The sequence below is a fragment of the Lethenteron reissneri genome, chromosome 11 (assembly GCF_015708825.2).
Source record: "Lethenteron reissneri isolate LAM-NWPU_2019-01 chromosome 11, ASM1570882v1, whole genome shotgun sequence".
NCBI classification, from domain to species: Eukaryota; Metazoa; Chordata; class Hyperoartia; order Petromyzontiformes; family Petromyzontidae; genus Lethenteron; species Lethenteron reissneri.
The window spans coordinates 1,753,834-1,778,191 of NC_083789.1; the positions used below are offsets into that span (position 1 = coordinate 1,753,834).

The 24,358-nt window shown below is 53.7% G+C and overlaps 1 protein-coding gene across 2 annotated transcripts in view; it reads left to right on the forward strand.

The window, feature by feature from the left end:
• The first annotated feature begins 1,110 nt into the window (after window positions 1-1,110).
• The window catches only part of DTD1 (D-aminoacyl-tRNA deacylase 1), a 93,734-nt gene continuing 70,486 nt past the window's right edge, over window positions 1,111-24,358 (forward strand). For both annotated transcript variants that reach the window (XM_061549756.1, XM_061549757.1), the window contains exons 1-4: window positions 1,111-1,306; window positions 12,799-12,889; window positions 14,037-14,272; window positions 22,846-22,943. In XM_061549756.1, coding sequence (XP_061405740.1) covers window positions 1,264-1,306; window positions 12,799-12,889; window positions 14,037-14,272; window positions 22,846-22,943 — 468 coding nt within the window. In that variant the 5' untranslated portion in view covers window positions 1,111-1,263. The remainder of the gene's footprint in view (window positions 1,307-12,798; window positions 12,890-14,036; window positions 14,273-22,845; window positions 22,944-24,358) is intronic.

Below are 24,358 nucleotides of genomic sequence, written 5' to 3' on the forward strand. Positions count from 1 at the left end.
TAAAATAAAAATGTTCAATAACAATTATTTACAAAATGCATGCTTCTCCATTCTCCCATGGAGAAGCAAAATGCTCCTTCATGGAATAAATAAAGAGTTACCTTCATAAATGTAAATAATCAAATAGTTAATAATGAAAATAAAAATTTGCGTTACAACAATTATATTTAATTAATATTTATTTAAAGTTGCGCATTTTGATGTGAAGTCAAATTTCTCAAACCCCCCCTCCCCCCCTCGTCACACATCGTCACAAATGTCTGACCCCCCCCGCCCCCTCTAGGTGGCAGACCTCATTTATGGACGGCGCCATAAAGGTTTTTAGGTTAGATTTCGTAAATATAAATCTGCTATTTCGAATCTGTACACGAAAAACTTGGAAGCAACAACACGAGCTTCAAGTACATTAAACCCTCGTTGGTTTGGATATGTGGATGCAACATTGTCTTGCCACACTGTGAGTATGCATATTTTTGGGTCTTTCGGTAAAGTCTCGATAATAATTTGTCTACATTGGCCTTCAAATGCGTTAGATCGTCCGGCGGTGGACTATCTGTTTGCTTCAACACGTGAATATTATTAATCCGTGATCATTTATGCGTGGATTAAATATCGGCCGTTCTATAAGATTCGGGGGGGGGGGGGGTGGTACGTCAGGCGAACGTACGCAGGTAGGGGGGGGGGTGTAAAAAGCCCGCGTATACCTACAGGGAGGGTGGAGGGGTCAAGTTTTGACAGATTTTTTGGGTACCTACTCAATGAATGGCCCCTTATCTAGTAAAATAAATAAAATATAGTCGTTAAAAATTGCTAAGATTGCACTATATTCTTGGTTCTTTCGGTAAAGTCACGTAGAAAGGAAACAATAACATTCTCTTGAGAATTTTATTGTTTTATATTTTTATTATTGTATTGTTTCCCTTCTACGTGACTTTACCGAAAGAACCAATAATATGAATCCCTGCAGTCACGAAAGCTTTAAATCAAAATGTAAGATCGCACTGCCCACGTGGGCCAGCAGATGGCGGTGCGGGCCCACGTGGCGACGTCTCGCTCGCTCCACGTGTTTGCCATTCCACAGCCAACCTGGCATCTCTTCCTCACTGTACAGCGGAGCTCTCGGTAGTCGTAGTCGTCGTGTCGGGCCGGCGGGCGCCTGGTGAATGATCCGAGCTGGGTCCTCGTGGCAATCGAAGACAATTGAGGCATCACGGGTTGAGCACCGAGGCGGAGAGGCTCTGAACGGCGGGCATTGACAGAGCAATGAAGGCGGTGGTGCAGCGAGTGGCGGCTGCAAGTGTGTCTGGTGAGTGAGACTGTCACTGGGCAGTGTGTTTAGTGAGTGAGACGACGACTGCCTCCAGTATTTGCGAGCAAAGTTTATCCACACATGGAGGAGAGAGAGAGCTTGTGGTCTCGGGTGAGCCCTCAACCCTACCCCGGACATTGAGTCGATGCTCACAGTTCAACGCTGGCTCAGCCAGGTGGAGCTGCAGTATTGGAAAGGCGAATAATGGGCAATGTTTACGCAGGAAGCATGTCAAGGCGCAGCCCTGCAATTACTTTCTCACGCCGCTGCTGGCAGTCGGACCTCGACTGTGAGAGGCTCGAGGGAGCCACTCCAGATGGTGTTTGTGACCCACTCTTGCGTGCCGCTTGGACGTCTGGGATGGAAGAGAGGGGGAGTGCCCACACTCTCGCCCCATCATTTGTGGCTGTGGATAGGAGTCTGGTGGTATTTAAACACATTCCTGCGGAAGGAGCTGGTAGGAACGTTGGGTTGCTCGGTCAATGGCCAGGGTCAACGGCGGCGTGGTATATACCGCAAATATGCCCGACTGTGAGGGCGGGCACAAGCCGGCGTGATTAGGTTAAATGTTGAATTTTATAAGGGCACCACGGGGTGACCAGCCTCTCCCCACCCAGCCTCTCCCCACCCTCCCCTCTCCACCCAGCCCGACCCCTCCCATTTTTTGATGCACGACGGACGGACGGACACAATAATCCCCTGTGGGCTGGTGGAACCAGGTGGTTCCTACCAGTATTAACGTCCCCACGCAGCGGCAGATCGAAGAGGGGAGCCACGGCTCCAGCCATGCCCCTCCATGTGCCCGGTAGAGACCGCGCGCGTAGCAGCAGCAGCAGCACCCCGATGTTTGGTCAGCTCCGCCAGCCGCTGCGAGCCACGTGTGTTGCGCTGTTGAGCGAAGCAGGATATATTAATTACAGTTTTTGCCAGTGAGATGCAATTAAACTTAAGTGCGAGGAATAATTACACCGCTTTAAATGTCAAGCCGCCACCTTTGATAACAACTATGCAGAACTCCGTATGCATCACTATACAGGCGAATCCATTCATTGATACTTCGTACAGGAAACAAATATACAATTTATTTAAAAGCCTCGACATGCCTTCAGTCGAGCTCAATACACTTACTAAAACATGTTTCTTTGCTCCAAAAGTTGATGAACTTACAGCCATGATTTCACACCATGCAGGCAATCTGTTGAGAAAGAGGCGGTGCGTTTAGACATCGGTGGGGTGGCTACACATGGATCACCCCCCCCCCCCCCTGTAACATCGCTCACACGAACGTAGCACGTTGCTTATTTCCTCTCGGGGAGCTGGGACGAGGAAAGGGATTTCGCGCTCAGATTATAAATGTTGTGGATTTGCTCTCCAACACACCGGTGTGCTGTACTAGTGACGAATTGGCACGTTCTGTTCTCGTGACAAACCTTACTAATTGGCTGTGTCTGGTGGTGGCGGGTTTAACGACACATTTTTTTACGCGATCTAACCCCAAAAAAAAAAACCCTACATTATGGATGATATTGGTCGCAAAAGCCTACTGCTGCGTGTTAAACTAAAGGTATTTATCACTCACTGCGAGTTGGCTTCACCGCCCTGTCCGTTGTCGAGTTTCCTCTCAGTGGCACCCATTGCATTGCTTCCAAAGGGTCGGTGAGTCGATCACTGAGCAACATTTGGATCCTAGTGTAAAGTAGGAGCCGACACCAGATTGCAGGGGTCTCGTCCTTTATTCCTTTCCTTCCATCCACACCTGTCCCCAGCCGTCCCAATCTCGTTCCCGCCAAAGGCCCCTTCTTCCCGCCCGTTCTCTCCTTATATCTCTTCGATCACCCCTCCCACTAACCCCTCTATTGGTGGGAATCCTTCCCCTGACACCCCTACATCACCCCCCCCCCCCCCGGAGAAAAAATAACCGTCCTCGGTTCTGCCTCCCCCATGGACCATTTAAATCTCCCCATGCCTCCCACCACTGACAGTGACGACAGCCCTTACCCCCCCCCCCCCACAACCATACAATGCAACATAACACAACGAAATCAATTGCGCGGCCTGCCCAGGTCTCCAGCCAGCATCCCGTAACAGCCCGGACATCCACAGGCAGCAGATGACCGTGGCGGCCCCCTCCTTCGAAGGCCCTCTCGTCGCGGTCCCTGGTTCGGTGGTGCCGGTGTCGCCTTGCCTGGCGCCGCTGTCTCTCCGGCCCCCGCTCGTGCCGCCGCTCTGTCAGGCCTCACATGGGGTGCTGTAGGTGACAAGGGAACACAGGGCACCGAACCCCCTGCCGGTCGGCGCGTGGTGGTCGGCGACCTTGGCCTGGGTAGGGATGATGATGATGTTGGCAGTGATGTTGGTGGTGATGTTGGTGAAGATGACGGTGGAGAGATGTATGGCTTAAGGCGGGTGGGGTGTACAAACCATCGTCGCTTACCCAGTTGGACCTGGACGCACTGCGGTCGGAGTGCTTTAATGACCTCGACCGGCCCTTTCCAGGGTCGGTGCAGCTTTGGTGAGAGGCCAACCGGCACCTGAGGACAGTGTAGCCATGCCTGGTCCCCGACTTTGAAGGGCTTGGCTGTCACTGTCCTCTCCCGTATCCGTACATTACTCTCTTGGCTCGTGGCCGATGCGGCCTCGGCTGCTTGGCGGGCCTCTCTCAAATAAATGAGGGAGGTCTTTAGTGCCTTCGGCCATGCGTCGGCTCTTGCGGGAATGTCCGTCAGCTGCACCTCAATAGGCGGAACGGGATCCCGTCCGTACATCAGGAAAAACGGCGAGAACCCCGTTGCCGCGTGTGGGGCCACCCTGTACGCCGCTAAGACAGATGGAATGTGGAGGTCCCAGTCGGAATGGTTTTCGTCCACCACTTGGGACAGCATGGCCGCTATGGTGCGGTTAAGCCGCTCTACCATCCCATCGGTCTGGGGATGATACGGAGATGTTCGGACCTTTTTAGTGCCCAGGATAGAGCAGACGTCCTTCAATAGCTGTGAGGAGAAATTCCTGCCCTGATCCGTGAGCAACCGCTCCGGTGCCCCCTTATCAAGGACATAGCCTCCCACGAAGGCATCGGCGATGGTCTGTGCCGTTTGGTCCGGGAGGGCCCACGCCATCGGCCACCTCGTGCAGTACTCGACTCCGACCAACAGGTATTTATTTCCCCGTGGCGTGACCGGCAGTGGTCCCAGGATGTCCAACGCAACCAATTCGTTGACCCTGGTCACCGTGATGGGCTGTAGGGGCGCCCGGCTTACCCGGGGTGGCGGCTTTCGCCGCGCACATTCGACGCAGGTAGCGACCCATCGATGCACGTCAGCGGTCATACCTGGCCAAAAGTACCGACTCTGTAATGTGTACAGTGTCTTCCGCCCCGCCAGGTGCAGCAGCTGGCGGCCGTGTACGTCCATAACCAATTGTTGACGCAGCGACTCCGGAACTACCAGGCATCGTCGGCGCCCTGTCGGGTCCCATCGCATGAGGAGGTCCTCCCATACGATGTACTCCTCCCCCCCTGCCTCTGCTGAGGCGCGTAGCGTTCGCAGTGGGGCTTCCTCCAGCTGTAGCCGTCGCCAATCGTCCAAGGTCAGCCCCAGGTCGTGGTCGGTCAGCTGGACCTCACCCTGTGCGTCCTCCGCCGTGCGTACGGGAGCGATGACTGTCCCCTCCGGCCTCGCCTCCTTGCAGCGTGCCCCGCCTGTGGTGCATGCACAAGGGCCCTGGGGCGCCAGTCGGGACAATGCGTCTGCGTTGGCATGTCTGGTCCCTTTGCGATGCACTACTTGGTACCTGTACTCCTGCAGGCGCTCTATCCATCTGGCCAGCTGGCCCGAAGGCTGGTCGATGCGGAGCGAATACTGCAAGGCCGCGTGGTCAGTGCGGACCGTAAATTTGCGACCATACAGGTAGGGTCGAAATTGCTGCACGAAGTGAACAACTGCCAGGAGTTCCCTACGTGTGACGCAGTAGCGCTGCTCCGCTGATGAAAGCACGCGACTACCATAGGCGATAACCACCTCGCGACCCTGCTGGACTTGCGACAAAACACTGCCGATGCCCACATCGCTGGCGTCCGTGTCCAGGATAAAGGGGAGGCCAAAATCCGGAAAGGCCAATGGTGGTGCATCTGTCAGACGTGAGCGCAGCTGCTGGAATGCCTCTTCCTCCAGAGGGCCCCAATAAAACCTCTGGTTCTTCGCCGTCAACACGTGCAAGGGCTTGGCAATGGTTGCGAAGTTGGGTACGAACCGGCGGTAATAAGAAACGAAACCCACAAACCGGCGTACCTCTGGAACCGTTGTGGGAACAGCCCAGGCCCTCACGCAGGCCGTCTTTTCCGGGTCTGTAGCCACTCCAGACTCACTGACGACGTGGCCCAAGTAGCGTACCGACGACTGCATAAGGTGGCACTTCGACGGCTTGAGCTTCAAGTTCGCGTTCCGGAACCGCAGGAATACCTGACGTAATCGGTCAATGTGTTCCTCGAATGATCGGCTGAAGACAATGACGTCATCCAGGTAGATGAGGCACGTTTCCCATTGGAGGCCTGCTAAGGCCAACTCCATTATGCGTTGGAACGTCGCCGGCGCAGTCTGGAGGCCCATAGGCAGGCAGTTGAACTCGAACAGGCCCTGTGGTGTCCGGAACGCTGTTTTAGGCCGGGAGTCCGCGTCTAGTGGGACCTGCCAGAACCCGGACAATAAATCCAGCGTACTGAAAAATTTTGCTCCCGCCAGTGCATCCAATGAGTCGTCAATACGTGGTAGGGGATATGCGTCGGCTAGCGTGACGGCATTGAGGCGTCGGAAGTCCACACAGAATCTCAGTGACCCGTCTGACTTCTTGACTAGGACCACCGGTGCCCCCCAGGGACTCGAGGATGGAGAAATTATGTCGGCCCGCAGCATCTCCTGCACCGCTTGTTGAATGTGCCCTTTTTCCATTGGGCTCATTCTATATGTGTTTTGGCGCAGGGGTGCGGCATCTCCCGTGTTAATGTGGTGCTGCGACAGATTTGTGCGCCCTAGGTCGAACGGTCCCCGGCTGAACACGTCCGAGAACTCATGCAATAACGAGTGCAGCTGCTGTTTCTGGTCGGGCGGCAATCCCGGCTCAGGCCCCGCCAGCTGGTCCATCCATGATTCGGCCCCTCTGTCCTCGGACTGGCTGATGCTGCCTACAAGCTCGGGCTTTGTCCCTGGGGCTCCTAGTGACAAGGGACTAACGTGGGCCAGAACTGTTCCCTCCTGCACCCTCGCTGTTCTATCGGAGGTGTTCAGCACCTGAATGAACAGATGCTGGTTCCTCTGTACAATAGTTTCGGCTCCCACCAGCGCATGGCGATCCATGGCAGCTGACGCCAGAGACACCAGGATGGGTGAGTCTGGTCGGGCTGTCACGAGGGGAGACCGATATTGCAGCGGAATCAGCATCTGGGCTGCCGGGGGAATGGAGACAGACTTACTGACCAGAGCCTGCACGTAGGGTACACCCCGGCTGGCCCCCTCCACCTTTAGGAAATGGAGATGCGTTCCCTGGACTTCCACCCGCCCATTGGCCAGATCGATTTTCATTGGCATCCGCCTCAGAAAGTCCGTCCCCAACAGGCAGGGTACGGGCAACGTTGCGGAGACAAGGATGGGTCCTGCTACCGAGAGCTGCCCAATCTGTATCGGGGCTTCAACCTGGCCCAGGAAGCCCATGCTGCCTCCATTTGCTGCAATGAACATTGTCTTGACAGGGACTAAAGGTCGGATTTTATCCGGCAGCATCTCGTGCATGGTGCTCGAGATGATCGTGGCTGATGCCCCCGTATCCACCAAGATACGTGCCGACACTCCCGCGATTTCACCGACCAGGACCGAGGTTCCCGACGTGGCCGCTACCACCCGCCTTGCCAGCTTCCTCCATTGTGTGGCTGAGTCCGGCCACTGACCAGGCGGCGTCTCGTTATCCTGTGGTGCATGGTGAAATGATGGGGGATGGATGTGAATGGACTGAAGATGGGGTTCCTCCCTTTGGAGTGCGTCGCAGCAGGGTGAGCGCGCCCTTGTTACATAGTGTGGGCTTACCCCTGGGTTGAGGGCTGTGCTCTCTATGTGGTGCAATTTGCCCCCCCTTGGTGATGTAGGGTGGGCCCCCCTTGTGGTGTGGGGGGCCCCCCCCATTGTAGGGGACAGTGGGGACTGGGGGGTGGGCCTTCCCGTGAGCCCCTCCCTTCTCCCCTCCCTTCCCTTTGTCACGGGGGCGTGGTCCCCCTGGTTCCGTCTCGCTCTGCCGCAAAGCGGTGGTGAGGCGGCCCGTGGAACTGCTCCAGGGCGCACTGTCAATCTTGTGGGCTGCCTCCGCCCCCGGGCCGTTGCCCCTGGCAACTCGCCGGCGTCGCAGGCAACTGGTGACGTCACGCCCGCCGGCGACGTCACGCCCGCCCGCGAAACCACGCCCGCCCGCGACGTCACGCCCGCCCACGAAACCACGCCCGCCCGCGACGTCACGCCCGCCCGCGAAACCACGCCCGCCCGCGACGTCACGCCCGCCCGCGAAACCACGCCCGCCCGCGACGTCACCTCCACCCGCGACGTCACGTCCGCCCGCGACGTCACCTCCGCCCGCGACGTCACCTCCGCCCGCGACGTCACGTCCGCCTGCGACGTCACCTCCGCCCGCGACGTCACGTCCGCCTGCGACGTCCCTCCCGGCCTCGGCGCGACTCCCGACGCGGTCTCTGGCCCCGGCGCGATCCCCGACGTGGTCCACGGCCCCGGCGCAACTCCCGGCGCGATCCGCGACACCACTCCTGGCCGCGACGTCACATGCAACGTCACGTCCGTTCGCGACGCCACTCCGGGTCGCGACGCCACCCCTGGTCGCGACGCAATCCCAGGCCCCGGCGCTATCCCCGGCGCGATCCCCTTCCCCCGACCCGGACAATGGGGACCGGGGAACGACACCGACGGCGCCCACCCCGAGGAGACCCCCGGTAAGTTCGCGGCGTCGGAATTATAATTGCTCGGCCCGACCGAGAGGCCGGGCGGGACGGCGTCACTCGCCTGGATCCTGTCGGCGTTCGGCCCCGGCGGGTTCCAGGTGACGTTGGCGGCCTCCGGCTCCGTGCGGCACCCCCTCGCCACATGCCCCTCTCGACCACAACGGTGGCAGACCCACGGGGCGTTCCGTCGGGGGGGCTCGGCGCGATGTTGTAAAGGCGGCTGCCAGCGACGCGGCGGTTGGTCGCGCCCCTGGTCCCTCTGCTCCGCCAGTCCCCGGATCGCCGCGTACACCTCCCGCAGCGATGGCTCCGTCTCAGACGTCGGGGGTCCGTCCCCAGCTGCTCCACAGGCAGCCTGTGGCGACGGTGCAGGTTCGGCGGTTGGTGTCGCTGGACCCAGTAGCGCCGCGGCAACGGCTCGGCTGTTCCCCCCCGCCGCGCCAGCCACCGGGCCCACGGGTGGCGCCCGGCCCATGACCTGCTCGTGGGCTTGGATGGTCCGGGCAGCCCACAGCGAGGTGCGTTCCCCCGGCATCACCACGGGCATTACAACGCCGGCGCGGCAAGCGTAGGCGATGAGGTGCTCGACCACGAGGTCCTCGAGCGCTTCTTCAGCCAGGCGAGGGAAAGCTCTCCTCGCCAACACGAGCAGTGCACCCCTGTAGGCTAAAGGGGATTCTTTAGCCCCTCGCTGGCGATCCTGGAACCGTTTAAAGGCTCCTTCCGCCGGGCAATAGATCTCCCCCAAAGCCTCGTAGGCCGCCTGTAGCGTGGTCTTGCTGTGCGAGGGAAGGGAGGTGTAAGAGGCGAGTGCTTCCTTGCCCAGAACGGATGGCAGCGCTCGTAGTGCCTCTTCGTCTGTCCACTCGAGAGCGTGGAAGGCAGCCTCGAATCGGCGGACAAACTCCTCCCAGTCTTCTTCCTCAGCCACGAACTTGTCGACGGGCCCCAGCCGACGCGGCCGTCCGGCCACCTGCTCTCCGTGTTGGGTGGTTAGCCCTGGGGGTTTTGGCGGGACCGGCGGCGGCTGGCGTGACGAGGTTGGTTGCGGCTCTTGCCCGGCCGGCTGGTCGGCCTCCGAGTCCCGTGGCCTCTCCTCCCGTAGTACGCGTGGGAGTGGGGGTCCCGGTGCTGGCGGGCCCCCCATAGGGAGCCTCTGTAGGAGCTCCTGGAGTGCCCTCTCCACGCGGGCCATGCGGTCCTCCATGGGGTCCTCCAGGCGATCCGGGCCCCCTGCTGCTGCTTCTGATAGCAGGCCCCCTTGTTGCCCGGGATGGGAAGGATCCCCGGCCCCTGCTTCCTCCTCCCTTGGCTCTTTCCCGCGGGGATTTTTCTTTGTAGCCATGAGATCCCACCGCTGCCACCAGATGTAAAGTAGGAGCCGACACCAGATTGCAGGGGTCTCGTCCTTTATTCCTTTCCTTCCATCCACACCTGTCCCCAGCCGTCCCAATCTCGTTCCCGCCAAAGGCCCCTTCTTCCCGCCCGTTCTCTCCTTATATCTCTTCGATCACCCCTCCCACTAACCCCTCTATTGGTGGGAATCCTTCCCCTGACACCCCTACACTAGATTTGAAATTTTCGTGACTGCAAGGATTCATACTCTCTGTTTTTTTCGCTAAAGTCACGTAGGTAAAAAGTCTGCATCAGCAGCAGGCCATGCTTTCCCACCTGATGACGGACGCTTGTGTTGCGCCCGAAACGTCGTGATTTCATTTAGTTGTTTTCATTTTATTTTTTACCTACGTGACTTTTCCGAAAACACATTTGGATTGACAGCCCTCTCGCCTGGAAGTTGACCACCGTCCACAGCACCACTTGGAAGGACATTCGATGTAATGTGGCCAACTACATCACGAAGTTGTAGTAGTCCACCTGAAGACAGAAGCTTGTGTTGCCTCCGAAACGTCGTGATCTTTATTTTATTTTTATTTTACTTTTATTAATTTTAATTTTTTACCTACGTGACTTTACCGAAAAAACCTAAGAATATACATCACGAAGCTGAGTTTAGTGCGTGTCGGACAGCTCATTCGCGTGGATTGTGCACCAGCGACAATTCCGAGTGGTCTGTGACCACTCACCACAGGACCACTTTTGATGAAATTGACGAGTTAAAATTGCTCCAGCGGTGACTCGTACCCGTGACACGCTTGGGCGCGAGACGCCTGCTGTGTTTGAGCGAGAACGCTCTTTTCTCTCACGTCCAGTGACATCACCTCCCTCTGTCGGGGGGATACTCAATTTCGATGTGACGATTCGACCTTTAGGCGAGCAAATTAAAAAAGAGTTAAACTTCATAAAGATGTGGCGTAGTTAAAGTTGGGGTTTTTTTTGGCAGACTCTATGGTTGGTGTGCCAGTGGATTATGTAAAACGAAAGCGTTACAATTAAGCAAGAATTGTAATTTCGTTGCAAGTATGTGAAAAAATGCGACTACATGAATACAATTTTTTGTCGGGGCATCCATATGCCACTGGATTTCAAATCACTGCATAAATGGAGAAAAGCATTTTGGAAGCCGGGAAAGGAAGAATTCTTTTCTTTCAAATTCTTCTGGGAGCTGGAGCGGCTGAGGAGCTGGCAGCCGCAAGACGAAGCGTGCTGCAGCGTTGGTGGGAATGAAGATATTTTATAGACGGTCATGGGCAGAGGAGATGGGGGAGATCTTTAATGTGGACTTTAACAAGAGAGGGGTGTGTTCCAGGCCAAAAGGTGGCAACAGATTGGAAGGAGCAATCTCCCATTGAGTGAGGTCGACTGCAGACTGATGGAGGCCTTAACATCTGTAGTGGAGAGCGCATGGACCTTAATGGATGAGAGGGGAGCGTTAGGCATGCGCCAGTCCACGTAGCATCATGAAAAGAGCGAGGCAATCTTGTAGTTGATTTGGTATTGACTGGGGAGACAATGGCGTGTCCATTCTGCACATTCACATGCTGTGTCGTGGTACTGTCGATGTGCTGTGGTGATTTTCTAATTGGCTAGATAATGAATTCCTCGTAACTTGCAACCGTTCGTCAAGCCACTGCCGAATGATGCCTTGCTCCATGTTATTTCTAACCACGGGGATTGTTTGACCGTACTTCACCAGTTCGGCTTGGTCAATCAGGGCCCTGGACCGCTTCAGATATCACTTGTCACTGACGTTAGCCGATGCTCGGAATAATGATCCTGTGTTGGCGGCGTCTATAGCGGAGTGCGTTAACCACTGCACCACCTTGGACGACAGGGGCTGTGAATGCCGAGCCACTTTGCACAGACTCGACTTACGAACGCCCGACTTAAGAACGGCCGTAACTTACGAAGCAGCTTCCACGAAGTATTAAAACAAAATTGACTTTATTTTGTTCAGAGGAGCGATCCTGCACAAGATGTAACGAGTTTAACGATGCTTCCCGTTTTGTTGAACCGTCACATGTTTCATAACCGTATGGGCATTTAAATACAGTGCATTGCTGTGTTGCCGACTTACGAACCGTTCGACTTACCAACGCGTCTCAGGAACGAATTGAGTTCGTAAGCCGAGGACTGCCTGTTAAGTCGTTTTATGAAAGTGCGCAGCCTCCTGTCAACTTTAAATGAAACTGACAATTCACATGCTTTGCCTATTTTGTGCCAGTATCGTAACTATAATTCAGCACTTGCAATGTTGCTTTTTCAAATTGGGATTTTTTTTATTGAGCTGAACTATCCAATTAAGTACGGGATTACTCGCTCCATTATCAGGTTCGATTATTTGTCGAACTGGGCAACATGAGAACACTGCAGTTTGAGGGGAAAAAAAGTTTTGACGTTTCCACGTGTGCCGCTGGACGGGAGGTTATCGGCGAGGCTTGGTGACATCATTGACATCGTCATCAACCGCGTCTCGCTGGGCCTGCAGGATGCGAGGGTGGCTGCCATTTTATAAGGGCCCCAATAAGCTGTGACAATTAAACGTTTTAGTCGATTCATTTAATTATTTGACAGATTGTTTCAGATTCTAGATTTGAGCCACCTGAATCTCAGACCCTCGGGTTCCAGCTTTAGCATTGCTTGAACCCATCCACCTGTAGGGAAGAAATCGTGAATACGCGGTTGTGTTTGACCTACATGTGGTTGTTTTATCAGCACTTGATGCCGCGTGACTGTTGACATGTCTAAAGGGTACAGATTCGTCTGCATTTCATTTTTACCTGCCACACTTTTTCTGACATGCAGAATGTTATTGATCGTACTTCAGGGCGGGCAATTGCATTTACGAAGAGTTTGCCCTGAAAGTTTTAAGTTTTCTTTTGGCCAGGTCGCATTCGACGACAGTTTTTATTCGTGGAGTTTGAGCTCCGAGTACCTTTTTATCGCCCGTCAGCTTCTGCCGGTCCAGTTTTTAGGCAAACCAAGGCACGGCTGGCATGTGGCTCGTCGTAGTCGCGCTCCATGTAAGCGAGGACGAGCGCCAACGGACGCGGCGGACCATTTGGAGATGCTCGCGCTTACTCGGCGTTCGTTGTGTGTGCAGTCGCTGGAGAGCAAGTGAGCTCCATCGGAAGAGGACTTTGCGTGCTGCTGGGGATTTCCCGCGACGACACGGAGAGGGAGATCGACTTCATGTGAGACGCGCAACGCCGACGCCGCGGTTCGCTTACGGAGAGCTGCGACCCCCGCGTCCGGAACGTCCTCGTTATCGCGGTGCCATTACGCGTGCGTGTACGGGCCGCCCCCGTTTTTTGTCAATCCGCTGCTGGATGAGGGCCGTGCCCTGTTGGTCCGAGAGATAGTTTGACGCACGCTTCACCAGGTTCATAGGGCAGCGCTCTAAGCAGGGCCATCCTTGGAGAGTGGGGGGGGGGTGCTGGGCCTGGGGAAAATCCCACCGTGTGAGCCCCCCCGACGCCTTCAAACTAAACCGGACATATTACGTCTGACACCACCGTGACGTCGCAGCGTGTGGCCCCCCAAAGCGTGGGGCTCAGGGCAGTCGCCCCGATTCGCCGTGTACCTTAGTGACAGCTCCAGGCACTCTGCTACCGCTCATCCCAAAAAGCCTCCAGATACATACAGGGCAGCATTGACAAAATATGCTCGGGACGTTGTTTTGTGCATTTGTCCTCGTTTCTCAAGTTAAAAGTTAAAGGTGCAGCTCTCATACCTGTCAAGCCTGTTATCAGTGCCTACCTTGTTGGTTACCCCGTGCCCGTATAAACCTAAACGTTCATCCTACAAGGGGAAACACGAAAAATGTGTCAAAAAAATTTGCCCTTATGGGTTGACAGCTCTGAGCTCTGCTCATGCTTGCTCTGCTCGCACCGCTGTTTACGAAAAGGCTTCCACTAGAGGGAGCTCTCGGGGGGGGGGGGAGGGGGCAGTTGGTTGATTTTTCCGAAACAACCAGATGTCTTAAAAGAGGTGACAGTACCCACACTTTACCCCACCGTACACGACCTGTCCTTCCACTCGCTGCGGTGAACCCGTTTATTCTCTGCTGGGATGAACGGAGGCGTGGGGATTAAGAAATTTGCCCCCGTCGTTTCAACTGGCCCGTCACGGGGAGATCGAACCACCACCGGCGAACTTAAAAAGTTTCCAGTCCAGTGAGTTCCACGTTACCGTACGGCGGCTCGCGGTTTAAACGGTGATCCGTTCACGTCTCCCGGCCGTGTGCCACGTACACGACGTGCGGGGGGGTGACCCCTAAACTCCTAAGACGCCCTCCGTGCCGGCACGACGGGTCGGCCTTCGCCCATTTGCGCGGCGCAGGGTGCGCAAGATCCTGGGCCTGCGCGTGTTTGAGGGCGCGGAGGGCCGCCCGTGGAGCTCCAGCGTGGCGGAGGCGCGGGGCGAGGTGCTGTGCGTCAGCCAGTTCACGCTGCAGGCCGTGCTCAAGGGCAACAAGCCCGACTTCCACCTCGCCATGGCGGGCGAGTGCGCCGAGCCCTTCTACCACCTCTTCCTGGAGCGCCTGCGCAGCGCGTACAGCCCGGAGCTCGTCAAAGGTGGGTGGGGTGCGGGGTCGGGGGGGTCACGCTCGGAGCGGCAGTCGCTCCCGTGTGGTACGGCGATCCCTCGCCTACCGAGCCGGTTTGGTTCGTGGAAAATGCCACGGTCGGCTGGTTAAGTACAGGGGCCTATGCTTATAACTCGAGTAGCAAAGGTAGTGGATTGATCTTGGCTTATGATGATGATTGATAGTACATCGATTAAAGTCAGTTTCTTTGCTTTAGATGCATTATTTTCAGTTCATGTCATAATATATATATAAAATAGATATATATAGTATATATATAATAGATATATCTTTTATATATATTTTTTATATATATGATAATTAATGGAACAATGTAATCAATACAGTATAGGCAGGGACTAACAGTCCAAAGCAGGCAGCACAAATGTTAAAGACACGACAAATAAAAACCTGCGACCTCTACATTACGAACATGACAGCACAGTTATGATTGATGGGTGACCCCGATTTGCGAAAATCCTTCTAAATGCAGGAGCAGGTGGGAGCGTTTTGCTTCTCACTTGACTCCGAGCCAACTCGCGGCATTGCACCGGGTTGGAGCGATTCCTGCACAGCGAAGAGAGAGACGCGAGAGGTCACGTGAGAGGTCACGTGATCGTTCTGAAGACATTCGAGGAGCGTAGGAAACGCAGAGCAATCCACGAGAACGAGCAAAGTGGGTCACGGTGAACGGAGAGAAGCAGCCACACTTAGTAGTTGTTGTTGATCAGTGGAGAGGTCAGCGTAGACGTTGCATTGAACAGAGTTGTGAAAGCCGTTGGGAGACGGATAATTGGAGCCGTGGGAGAGAGGGCGAGATGACTCATTTAAGTATTTGTGTTTTTTGTATCGAGCGAGAGGAGTGCGTGGTGTGTACGTGTCGGGTGAGAGGGCTGCCGAATACTCCAGGTGCCTTGTTAACCCGTGGCAGTGTTTTATGAGCAGCAAAATAAGTGAGGGGGTTGAGGACGTTACGCTGCATGGTGCGATGCGGTGTGATGCCAGTGGCCGGAGTAGGCAGGCCCTGAGTAACCGGGCGGTGTCGACAAGGATGGAAGAATATTGTTGTGCTGGGGTCATGGGAGCGATGGCGTTATGAGACCACGGACTGGAGAATGCTGAGCAGCAGCGGTAAGGAACGAGAGGAGGGCCAGCTGGCTGTACTGTTGATGGAGATCAAAAGAGACCAGAATTATTGATGTTTTTTTTTCCTTTAAAAAAAAGTAACAACAGTATTGCAATAGTTCGGGTGATTACATCAGCTGGGTTTTTGAGGCTAATGGAGAGAGTGCATTGTACGGAAGAAGGATTTTAGGTTACAGGCCCCGGAAGATATTAATGAGGAGGTAAACACAGATGTGGCCAAAGAAAGGTAATTGATGAGATTTGGCATGGGATTTACAGACTGTTTTGTCCTTCCGAAGGGAATCGACTTGCATTTTGAACGTGGCTTTCAATCCACTTGGAGTTTTTTAAGGATCGCAAATGTGGAATTAATTTGGAAAAAATAATCCATGCGGTTTTAGATAGAGGCTTGATGTGAGGTAGAAATTAAAAGTCAAGGATTGTGCATTTGGTAGAGGTGAACTAATAGTTTGTGAGAGAGAAGTGATATCAAGCAATGAAATAAGTTGTGGATTTGAAATCGCACACAACGAGGCATAAGCGAGCAAGGGAACGTCGATGTTTAGAACGAGGAGGCTCGGTGAATAGTTGTGGCAGTGCACTTCCAAATTATTATTTTTATCGTGAGATGAAGTTAAGTTCAAATTTGTATATGTGACGTTTTTCTTATTACGCTCGTATGGTGACAAACAAATAATATTGGCTCCAATCTACAAACCAAAAAACCTCCCAGCGTGTTATCAGGCCTTGTGCCTCGAATTTGCGGAAGCTGAAATGTGTGGTTTCTCAATAACAAAAAACCTCCTAAACCAATGCACGCAATTCCCCCCCCCTCCCCCCCGATCAAAATATTATCACGGATATGCTTGCAATATTTACGCGGTCTGCGTTTGCAATGGAGAATTTGTCTTGGCAAGCTCACCACTTGCTGGGATTATAACTTTCGTGACTCAAGTAAAGCGGGACGATTGATCGGCAAATCATTCCGAGTGGCGACGTTTTTTGCTCTTGTCGGTGACTCAGTGCCCCTTTAGAAGCGGGACACCCCCCACGCGCAACTGGACGTGGATTCATCTTCTTTGTCACATCTTCTATCCACAATGTCTTTGTTGGTTATTCTACCCAGTCTTGTCACATTTATTCCGTGCTTTCATGACCAACAACAGCATTATTGTGAATCTTCTGTATCATGCTGAAGCAGTGAAGTATAAATGTTTGGTGTAGACTAGTATGTGTAAACTATAAACTAATATGCGTGCCGCAGTGGCAAGATGTTAACTACCTCGCCTGGTATACAGGAGGTCGTGGGTTTTATCCCGACCCTCACGCCTGCTGTATATTGGGAGTTTTCATATCTCTCACTCTCCCCTTGGTAGTGTGGATTTTTCTCCGGGTCTTCCGGTTTTTCCCTCCATATTTAGAAACGTGCGTTTAGAGTATTTGGCTGCGATAAAATCAGCCACTTTGTTGAGCTCTCGTTTGTGAAAGCCAGGTTCCTTCTGAAAAAGAGTCATACAGCTCGGTGGGCCTTACCTGGTGTGTGACCCATAACGTGCCACTCCTAGCACCGGGCTTTCGTGTAGTAATACAGACACGTAATATGCATACATGTATGCGTGCATAAATATGCACAACTTACGCTGTATGTATGTAAGCCACTTGTATGTACGCTTTGCACATGCAAAATTTGGTGTTCGTATAATTCTCAGTTGTGTGTATCTGTGCACGTACCGGGGAGCGGTAGTGTAGTGGTTAGCGTGCTGCGCTATGAACCTGGCCATCCGGGTTCGATTCCCGCTAACGGCCAACACCAGTGACGATTATCTGAACTGGTCCCGGGCCTTCCCTAGGTCGACTCAGCTTCAAAATGAGTACCTGGTGCGATGTGTAAACACCGCCACTGGGGAGACAAAGGCGGCTGGGCGTGATGCTGGCCACCCACCCCCTCGTGTGCCGTGCCGGCCTTCATAGGTGTTCGCGAACAGCACCTGCCCCAACAGTCTGTTACAGGCTACACGGGGGACCTTTGTCTCGGTGCGAGAGAGAGCGGCTGTAGCTGAATTTACTTAAAGAGGTTTGGAGCTTGCAGAATGGCAAGCACGCCTTTATTTGCATGCAGCATACATTACCGCGTACTTCGGATTCACGTATGCACATCGCCATAAAATATGCAACGTGGGGCAATGCCGCTGGGGCAGGCCAGTCTTTTGGAGGGTTAAGGAGAGGGGGGCTTGGCGAGTTGTGAATTTTCTGCCACACCTTGCAAGCGGAAGGAACAACCCCGGATGACCTGATAAATAATGTGACGTTCCTCGGAGGGTCTTCCGCGCAGGCCCCACCGCGCGGTCGCGATCGCAGCCCGTCGCTTGTGGACCAATTTCACGCGTTGTCCGCTGCCCGCTGCCTGGCCCTGGCAATTGTGGACCGTCTCTCCGCGCAGAAGGCTAACGCGCGGAGGGACGCGGTCCACAGGTACTGGCAGCTTTGAGTGAATAACAGGAAATGTTTTGGCCGTAGTTTCTCACGAATGCATCTGTCGCTCGGCCAAAGGGAGACAGAGTGATGGCTTTGCACCGCTACATAAATTTGGCCCCACGTCCGTAAAATGTGAGGGATGCCGATGCAGTGGAATGACTCCCACGCCGCGCTCTCGTGATGCACCAGTTGAAACGACGGCGCACGTTTCTGAATGTCGCTGCACTGCCCACGCAGGCCCCTGGCGACCTGCTTGTGCTTGGTGATTCGCCATGCATGCACCGACCAGCCTTAACCCAGATCTGACGAGATCGTGTGCACGCACGACTTGGCCACGGTGTTTTTGTTGTACGTGCTTTATGATTTGATATCCTCTTAAGCCTTTTGCCCAATTTCGGCATGTATAACACTGCCGTACCTTCGTGGAATCTTAAGAGATATTTTGTACGTAGATATTGCGTGAAGATACGGAGGGGCTTTGTCTTTTGAGAGTCTTCGTGGCGGCAATCTGCCTCCCTGCTGCCTCCCCCGCTTCTCGTACGTGGTTCCTCCTCCTCCTGGTGCCTCTGAGTCGCCCTCCCCTCCCTCTCTCTCCGTGCACGACAGCGATGAGCGAACGCTGTGTGGCGGTGGTGGCAGTGCCATTCTACAAGTTGGCATTGCGCTATTATTTTTATTGTTATTGGCATTGTTGTAAATTAAAGCGCCCTTGAATGGTCTGCATTATGAGCACTTTACAAAAGCAAAATGTGTCATCGTGTTCTCTAAACTGGGGGCTGGCGAAGCTTTTGAGAAATAACGTGAGCGCCGTAATGTAACCCACTCAAAATGGCGTCGTAGAAATCTGTTGCCTACACTCCGCAATAAACCGCTGCGGCCGATAGATTTGAGCGGTTTCCCCCTTGGGCAATGTGTCCGCTGATAAGTAGCAGAATGTATACGTAGATGGCCGGCGATACGGAGTGTGTGCGCAACGGACCGAGCATGTTGTGATTCCGAGCAGAGTTTTCCTTACCTCAGAACAAGGAAATAAGCACGAATTAACCTTTCGTGCGGATGGAATTAAAATAATAATACGAATTTTAAGATGTAGAATATTAATATTCTACGCTTATTACGAAGTTAAGTGATTTAACAAAACACCCCAAGAGTGTTAAAACGTGAAATTGAATGGCAGAACTATTAACCTGCCCCCAATTTTTAGCTAATCCAAGCCATAAAGTAGCTCTAATTTATATGTTTTATAAATTCACTGTTTAACTGTACACTGTTATTTATTGCCGAGTATCACTGCGGGTGTCGCAACCATGACAACGTGCCACATTCGCAGGAGGAGGCCTTCGTGTGCTGCCGTGGGGGTCGACATTTTGCCAAATGTGAAAATTCGCCAGGATCGACTGAATCGGGATTATTGTACACACAGAGACACGCGCACACACAGCAGTGTCGTGACGGGCACTGCAAGATCCGGCTTCCGGTTGCTGAGCGGATACGTTACGAGGTCGCGATTGTTACTCACAAGGCGCTTGTTGCACATTAACGACAAAACCTCGCTGATCTCGTCAAGGAGCGTAAACCATCATCACGCAAGCTCCGGTCAGCCTCGCAGCGAATTTTGGCTCAGTCGTCGAACAAAGAGGATTGTCACCGCATCGCACGGCGCTTTCAGGTGCGCTTCTGCGGCCGTCTGGAACGCTCTTCCTTACGATGTTATGAAACCACTGAAGCTATGAACTTTTAATTCATCGTCTAAATTGAAATCTCACTCCTTTAGAACTGCTTCTTGTGTTTGGTTTGTTGTCCTTATCCTGCAACCTCCGATTAGCACGGGCGGTTACGTACGGTGCGAAAGTTAAACGTACGTACGTACGTACATCATCGCCCCCCTCCAGGCGCCCGCTGACTCCCCGTCGAGTCGCGACCCGGTGATGTGGCAAGAGACGCGTGTGTCACAGCCCTCGCGGCGTTGGCCATGGCGTGTCAGCGTTCGAGTCCACGTGCTCCAGTGGAGTTTCCCCAGCCTCAGCCTTAGATGTTACTCGTGGTACCCACTGCGCACTCATAAAAAGTGGGCTCTCGTGTAATTCAATGTATCGCTTAGTAATTCAATGTATCGCTTAGATAAAAGAAACACAGTTCAACCCTGGCCACATTGCTTTGACGTTACATGGTCACATTTATTCCGTGCTTTCTTGAATTAACGACCAACAAAAGCATTATTGTGAATCGTTCACTCCCCGCATCATTCATCGTTCACTCCCCGCATCGTTCATCATTCACTCCCCCGCGTCGTTCACTCTCCGCGTCGTTCATCATTCACTCTCCGCGTCATTCACTCTCCGCGTCGTTCACTCTCCGCGTCGTTCACTCCCTGCGTCGTTCATCATTCACTCTCCGCGTCGTTCACTCTCCGCGTCGTTCATCATTCACTCTCCGCGTCGTTCACTCTCCGCGTCATTCACTCTCCGCGTCGTTCACTCTCCGCGTCGTTCACTCTCCGCGTCATTCACTCTCCGCGTCATTCACTCTCCGCGTCGTTCACTCTCCGCGTCGTTCATCATTCACTCTCCGCGTCGTTCACTCTCCGCGTCGTTCACACTCTGAGTTGTTCATCGTTCACTCTCCGTCTGATAGTGAGGAGCCACCATCAGATGGAATTTAAAGATATCTTGCGCCCGTCTCCCTCGCCGGCGAATGAATGAATGGCATCACGGAGGAGCCTCGTTGCTCATCCCTTTGCATTTAATGCCCGGCAGGAGCTGTACAAAGACACAATTCTGAAGCGTCTGCGGCAGCGCGGTTACTCTCACGCCTCGCCTCTTTCGCCGGGGAGAGATCCGGAGAGAGTTGAACCGATAAAATGCGGGCAGCATCACCGGCTCGTCTGGTAATATCAAATTTATATGGAAATCGATCCGTGCTTGAGGTTCTTGGATCAGAACGCTTCACTACGAGGATCCTGACACGTACCGTGTGGTTTGCAGCGCTGCGGTGCGGTCTGAACGCTGGCGGGCCGCAGCTGCCAGGTGGAGACACGCAAAGGGAATTCACAGAAAAGATTAATCTGTTTTCAAGCGAATATACAAAAATATTATTGTATTTTTATGAGCATGAATGTTCAACTTCTTTCGCACCGTACGTAGCCGACCGTGCTAACCACAGGTGCCGGGGTTTGCCTGTCATTGATTGACGGGAGTTTCATTTCCAGCGAACGCCTCTCGCGCCGCGGCCGCCTTCGCTCCGGTGACTTCTGCGCTTCTGCTTTTCGCTGTCCACGCAACGCGGTCAGTTGAACGTCGTCGTCGTCGGCTTTCGTGGTTCTCTGTCTGTTTTCACTCTCTACTTTCACGGTGCCACTTTTGCTGCGACGTCATTTCGCTTTAAAACACGTTCTCCGTTTAGTTGGAGTGCACCGAATTTGCTCGTATTAACTATTCGGCGCAATACTAAATACCTTAATTAGGAATACTGGGAAATGGAATTATGAGCTAGACATCATTTATCATGCATCTTATTAAATAAACCTTTCCCTCTGTCTCAATCCATTCTGTGCTTCCCTATCTCTCGGTGTCTAATCGCCTTGTCTTTTTGGGATCTCTCTGTCTCTCTGTCTCCCTCTGTTTTTCGATATCTCTTTGTCTCGTTCTGTCTCTCTTTGTTTTCCTCTCTGACTTGTTGTGTCTGTCGATGTCTGCACGTCTCTGTGTGATTCTCTAACACCTGTCCCCCCCACCATCGCTCTCTCTCTCTCTCTGCCTTTCCTTGTCTCTCTCACTGCCGCCTCCTTTAGTCCCCGTTACTCCGGCTTTCGTTGACTTCGCTGGAATAATTGCGAAGTCAATTGGCGCAGAATCAAAGCCTCCACTTTTGCAGCACAACCTGAATACGTTGCGTAAGGCTGGGAGAGCCGTTTGTGGGTCATGTTGATCGTGAAGATAACGTGGCGTGGACGTGCTGTGAATCCGTTCGCTCTGAAGCGGGGCCATTCGCCCGACACGCTAGCCAATTGTTAAATGTTTCTTGGTGTAAAACAGTGCAATAACGACAAGCGGGATGCGTGCGTGCACGTCAAACATCTTCCGCACCGTACTTAGCCAACTGCGTGAATCAGCGGTGCGGGATGAGCTTCCTGCTTCTCCGTCATAAAGTTGCACCGTGTTGTTCCCCTTCCCCAACCCGCGCTGACCGGCGTGGTGAAGTATGGTCCAACAGTCCACGCGACCGACGCGGCGTTGGGTGGCCTACGTCCAGCAGTGGAATGGCTACGGGCCGTACAGTGCATTACGGTGCAGCGCTGTCAAGCGCAGGGATGAGCAAGGGACATTGCTGGTCTGTGCCCACGGAGACTGTGGACGGTGTGGATCCACGTGACTTACGGCTTGTGTGTGTGCGTGCGTGTGTGCGTGCGTGTGCGTGCGCGTGTGTGCGTGTGTGTCGACTCAGCCTTAAATGAGTACCTGGTGCGGTGTGTAAACATTGCCACTGGGGAGACAAAGGCGGTCGGGCGTGGTGCTGGCTACCCACCCCCTCGTTCGTGTACCGTTCCGGCCTTCATAGGTGCTCGCTAACAGCACTTGCCCCTACAGTCTGTTAAGGCTATACAGGGGATCTTTGTCTTTGTGCGTGTGTGTGCGGAGCGGTAGTGTAGCGGTTAGCGCTACCCTGCACTACGAACTTGGCGACCCAGTTTCCATTCCCGCTCACGGCCAACACCGGTGACGTTTATCTGAACCGGTCCTGTGCCTCCCCTAGGTCGACTCAGCCTTAAATGAGTACCTGGTGCGGTGTGCAATCATCGCCACTCGGGAGACAAAGTCGGCCGGGCATGGTGCTGGCCACCCACCCCCTCGTGTCCCACGGTGCCGGCCTTCATAGGTGCTACTCGCTCACAGCACTCGCCCCAACATTTTGCTAAGGCTACACGGGGGTGGTGGGGTGTCTTTGTCTTTGTGTGTGTCGCAGATGGCAAGTTTGGAGCACTCATGCGTGTGCACATTGAGAACGATGGCCCAGTCACCATCCAGATCGAGTCGCCTCTGCCCTGTGCCGACCCCAAGCAGGTGAATGCAACGCCGCTCATCGATCTGTTCGACTTCGTGATGCGATGCCGAGGGTTGTTGCCGGTGCTTTGCTTTTTAAAGTTGCGAAGACAGCGGTGTCGGAAAGAGGCTGCTTTTATGCTTTTTAAATGATTTTAACAGCAGGGCACACGGGAGTCAACGGACTACACAAGGTATGGCTGCTACGGGCTATAAATTCCGCACGGGGTCATTTTAATAAATGTATTTAAAGCCACTCAACACAAAATCAAAGGCATGTTTTTACACGACCACAAGAAACCAGCCATGTACCAGCGACACTTATCAATTCTTTGCGGCTTACCAGCTGAGTAATAACGAGCGGTGGTCCGCTGGAGCGCTGGGGGTTGTGGTGGAGGGTCGAGGAGAAGCCTTTGCTGCTGGGCAAAGAGAATGGGGAAAAAGCAACAGAGGTAGACGGAGACTGAAGATGGACATGGGGTGTTTAAAACTCGGCCGAGAGGAGAGCCGACCAGAGTTACAGCACGGCCCAAGTTACAGAGGGATGAAGCGGCCTCACCGTCGAAGCGTGGTCGGAGTGGAAACTCCTCTCTGGTTGATGAAGCCGTAACTCGTTAGGCCCCTGCAAGGTGGCGCACCGCGTGCAAGTTGCACTCAGTGTTGTGAGCTCAAGCGTGCGTTGCAGGTAAATCGGGATAGGGATGATTGAGAGTCATCATGCTCGGTATGAACATGTATACGTTCAGGTGACATTTCCCCTTTCTTTGCCTTGTCTTTCCGCCGCAGCTGCTGAGCTGACGTCGATTACTTGCTAACGCCGCCTCCCCCCGCACTGCGCCGACCCACGTCGCTTACGTTAAAACACCTTGTGAGGGCCGGCCTTGCTTTGCCTCAGCGGAACTCGAAAGAAAGTTCGCAGCGTTGAATGTCGGCGTAAGTGGAGGAGGTTACGAATTGCATGGCTTTTGTATTCATCGTATTCGTATTCACTCTTGTAACGGGTTAAGGCACAGAAGTCAATCGTGCCTGCAAAAGCAGGTCCCATTTGCCGCGTTCGATTTATTCGGGGCCATGGCTCGCTCTGCTGATCCCTAACGCTTGCCTTAAACAAATAATTGACCTTGCAAAGGGAGTATTTCAAAATTGTGTCGTGCAGATATTTGGGCCGCTTCTCTTACGAGCCCTTCCCCTTTCTTTGTCTTGACCTCTCCTATTGCCCTGCAGTAAACCTCTAACTCATTTGGCTCGGATCGACACGGAAATTGACAATCTGTGAGCGTGCACAACGCCGGAGCACTTCTCCTCTCTCCCATCAGCCGCTGCTGCTCTGGATAATATTGATAAGAATGTCAACGTTTGTAATATCCGGTGTAGAATAAATGTTGCAAAAGCAGAGGGGCGCTCCGTTCACGCCAGAACTACCCACGCCCGGCATT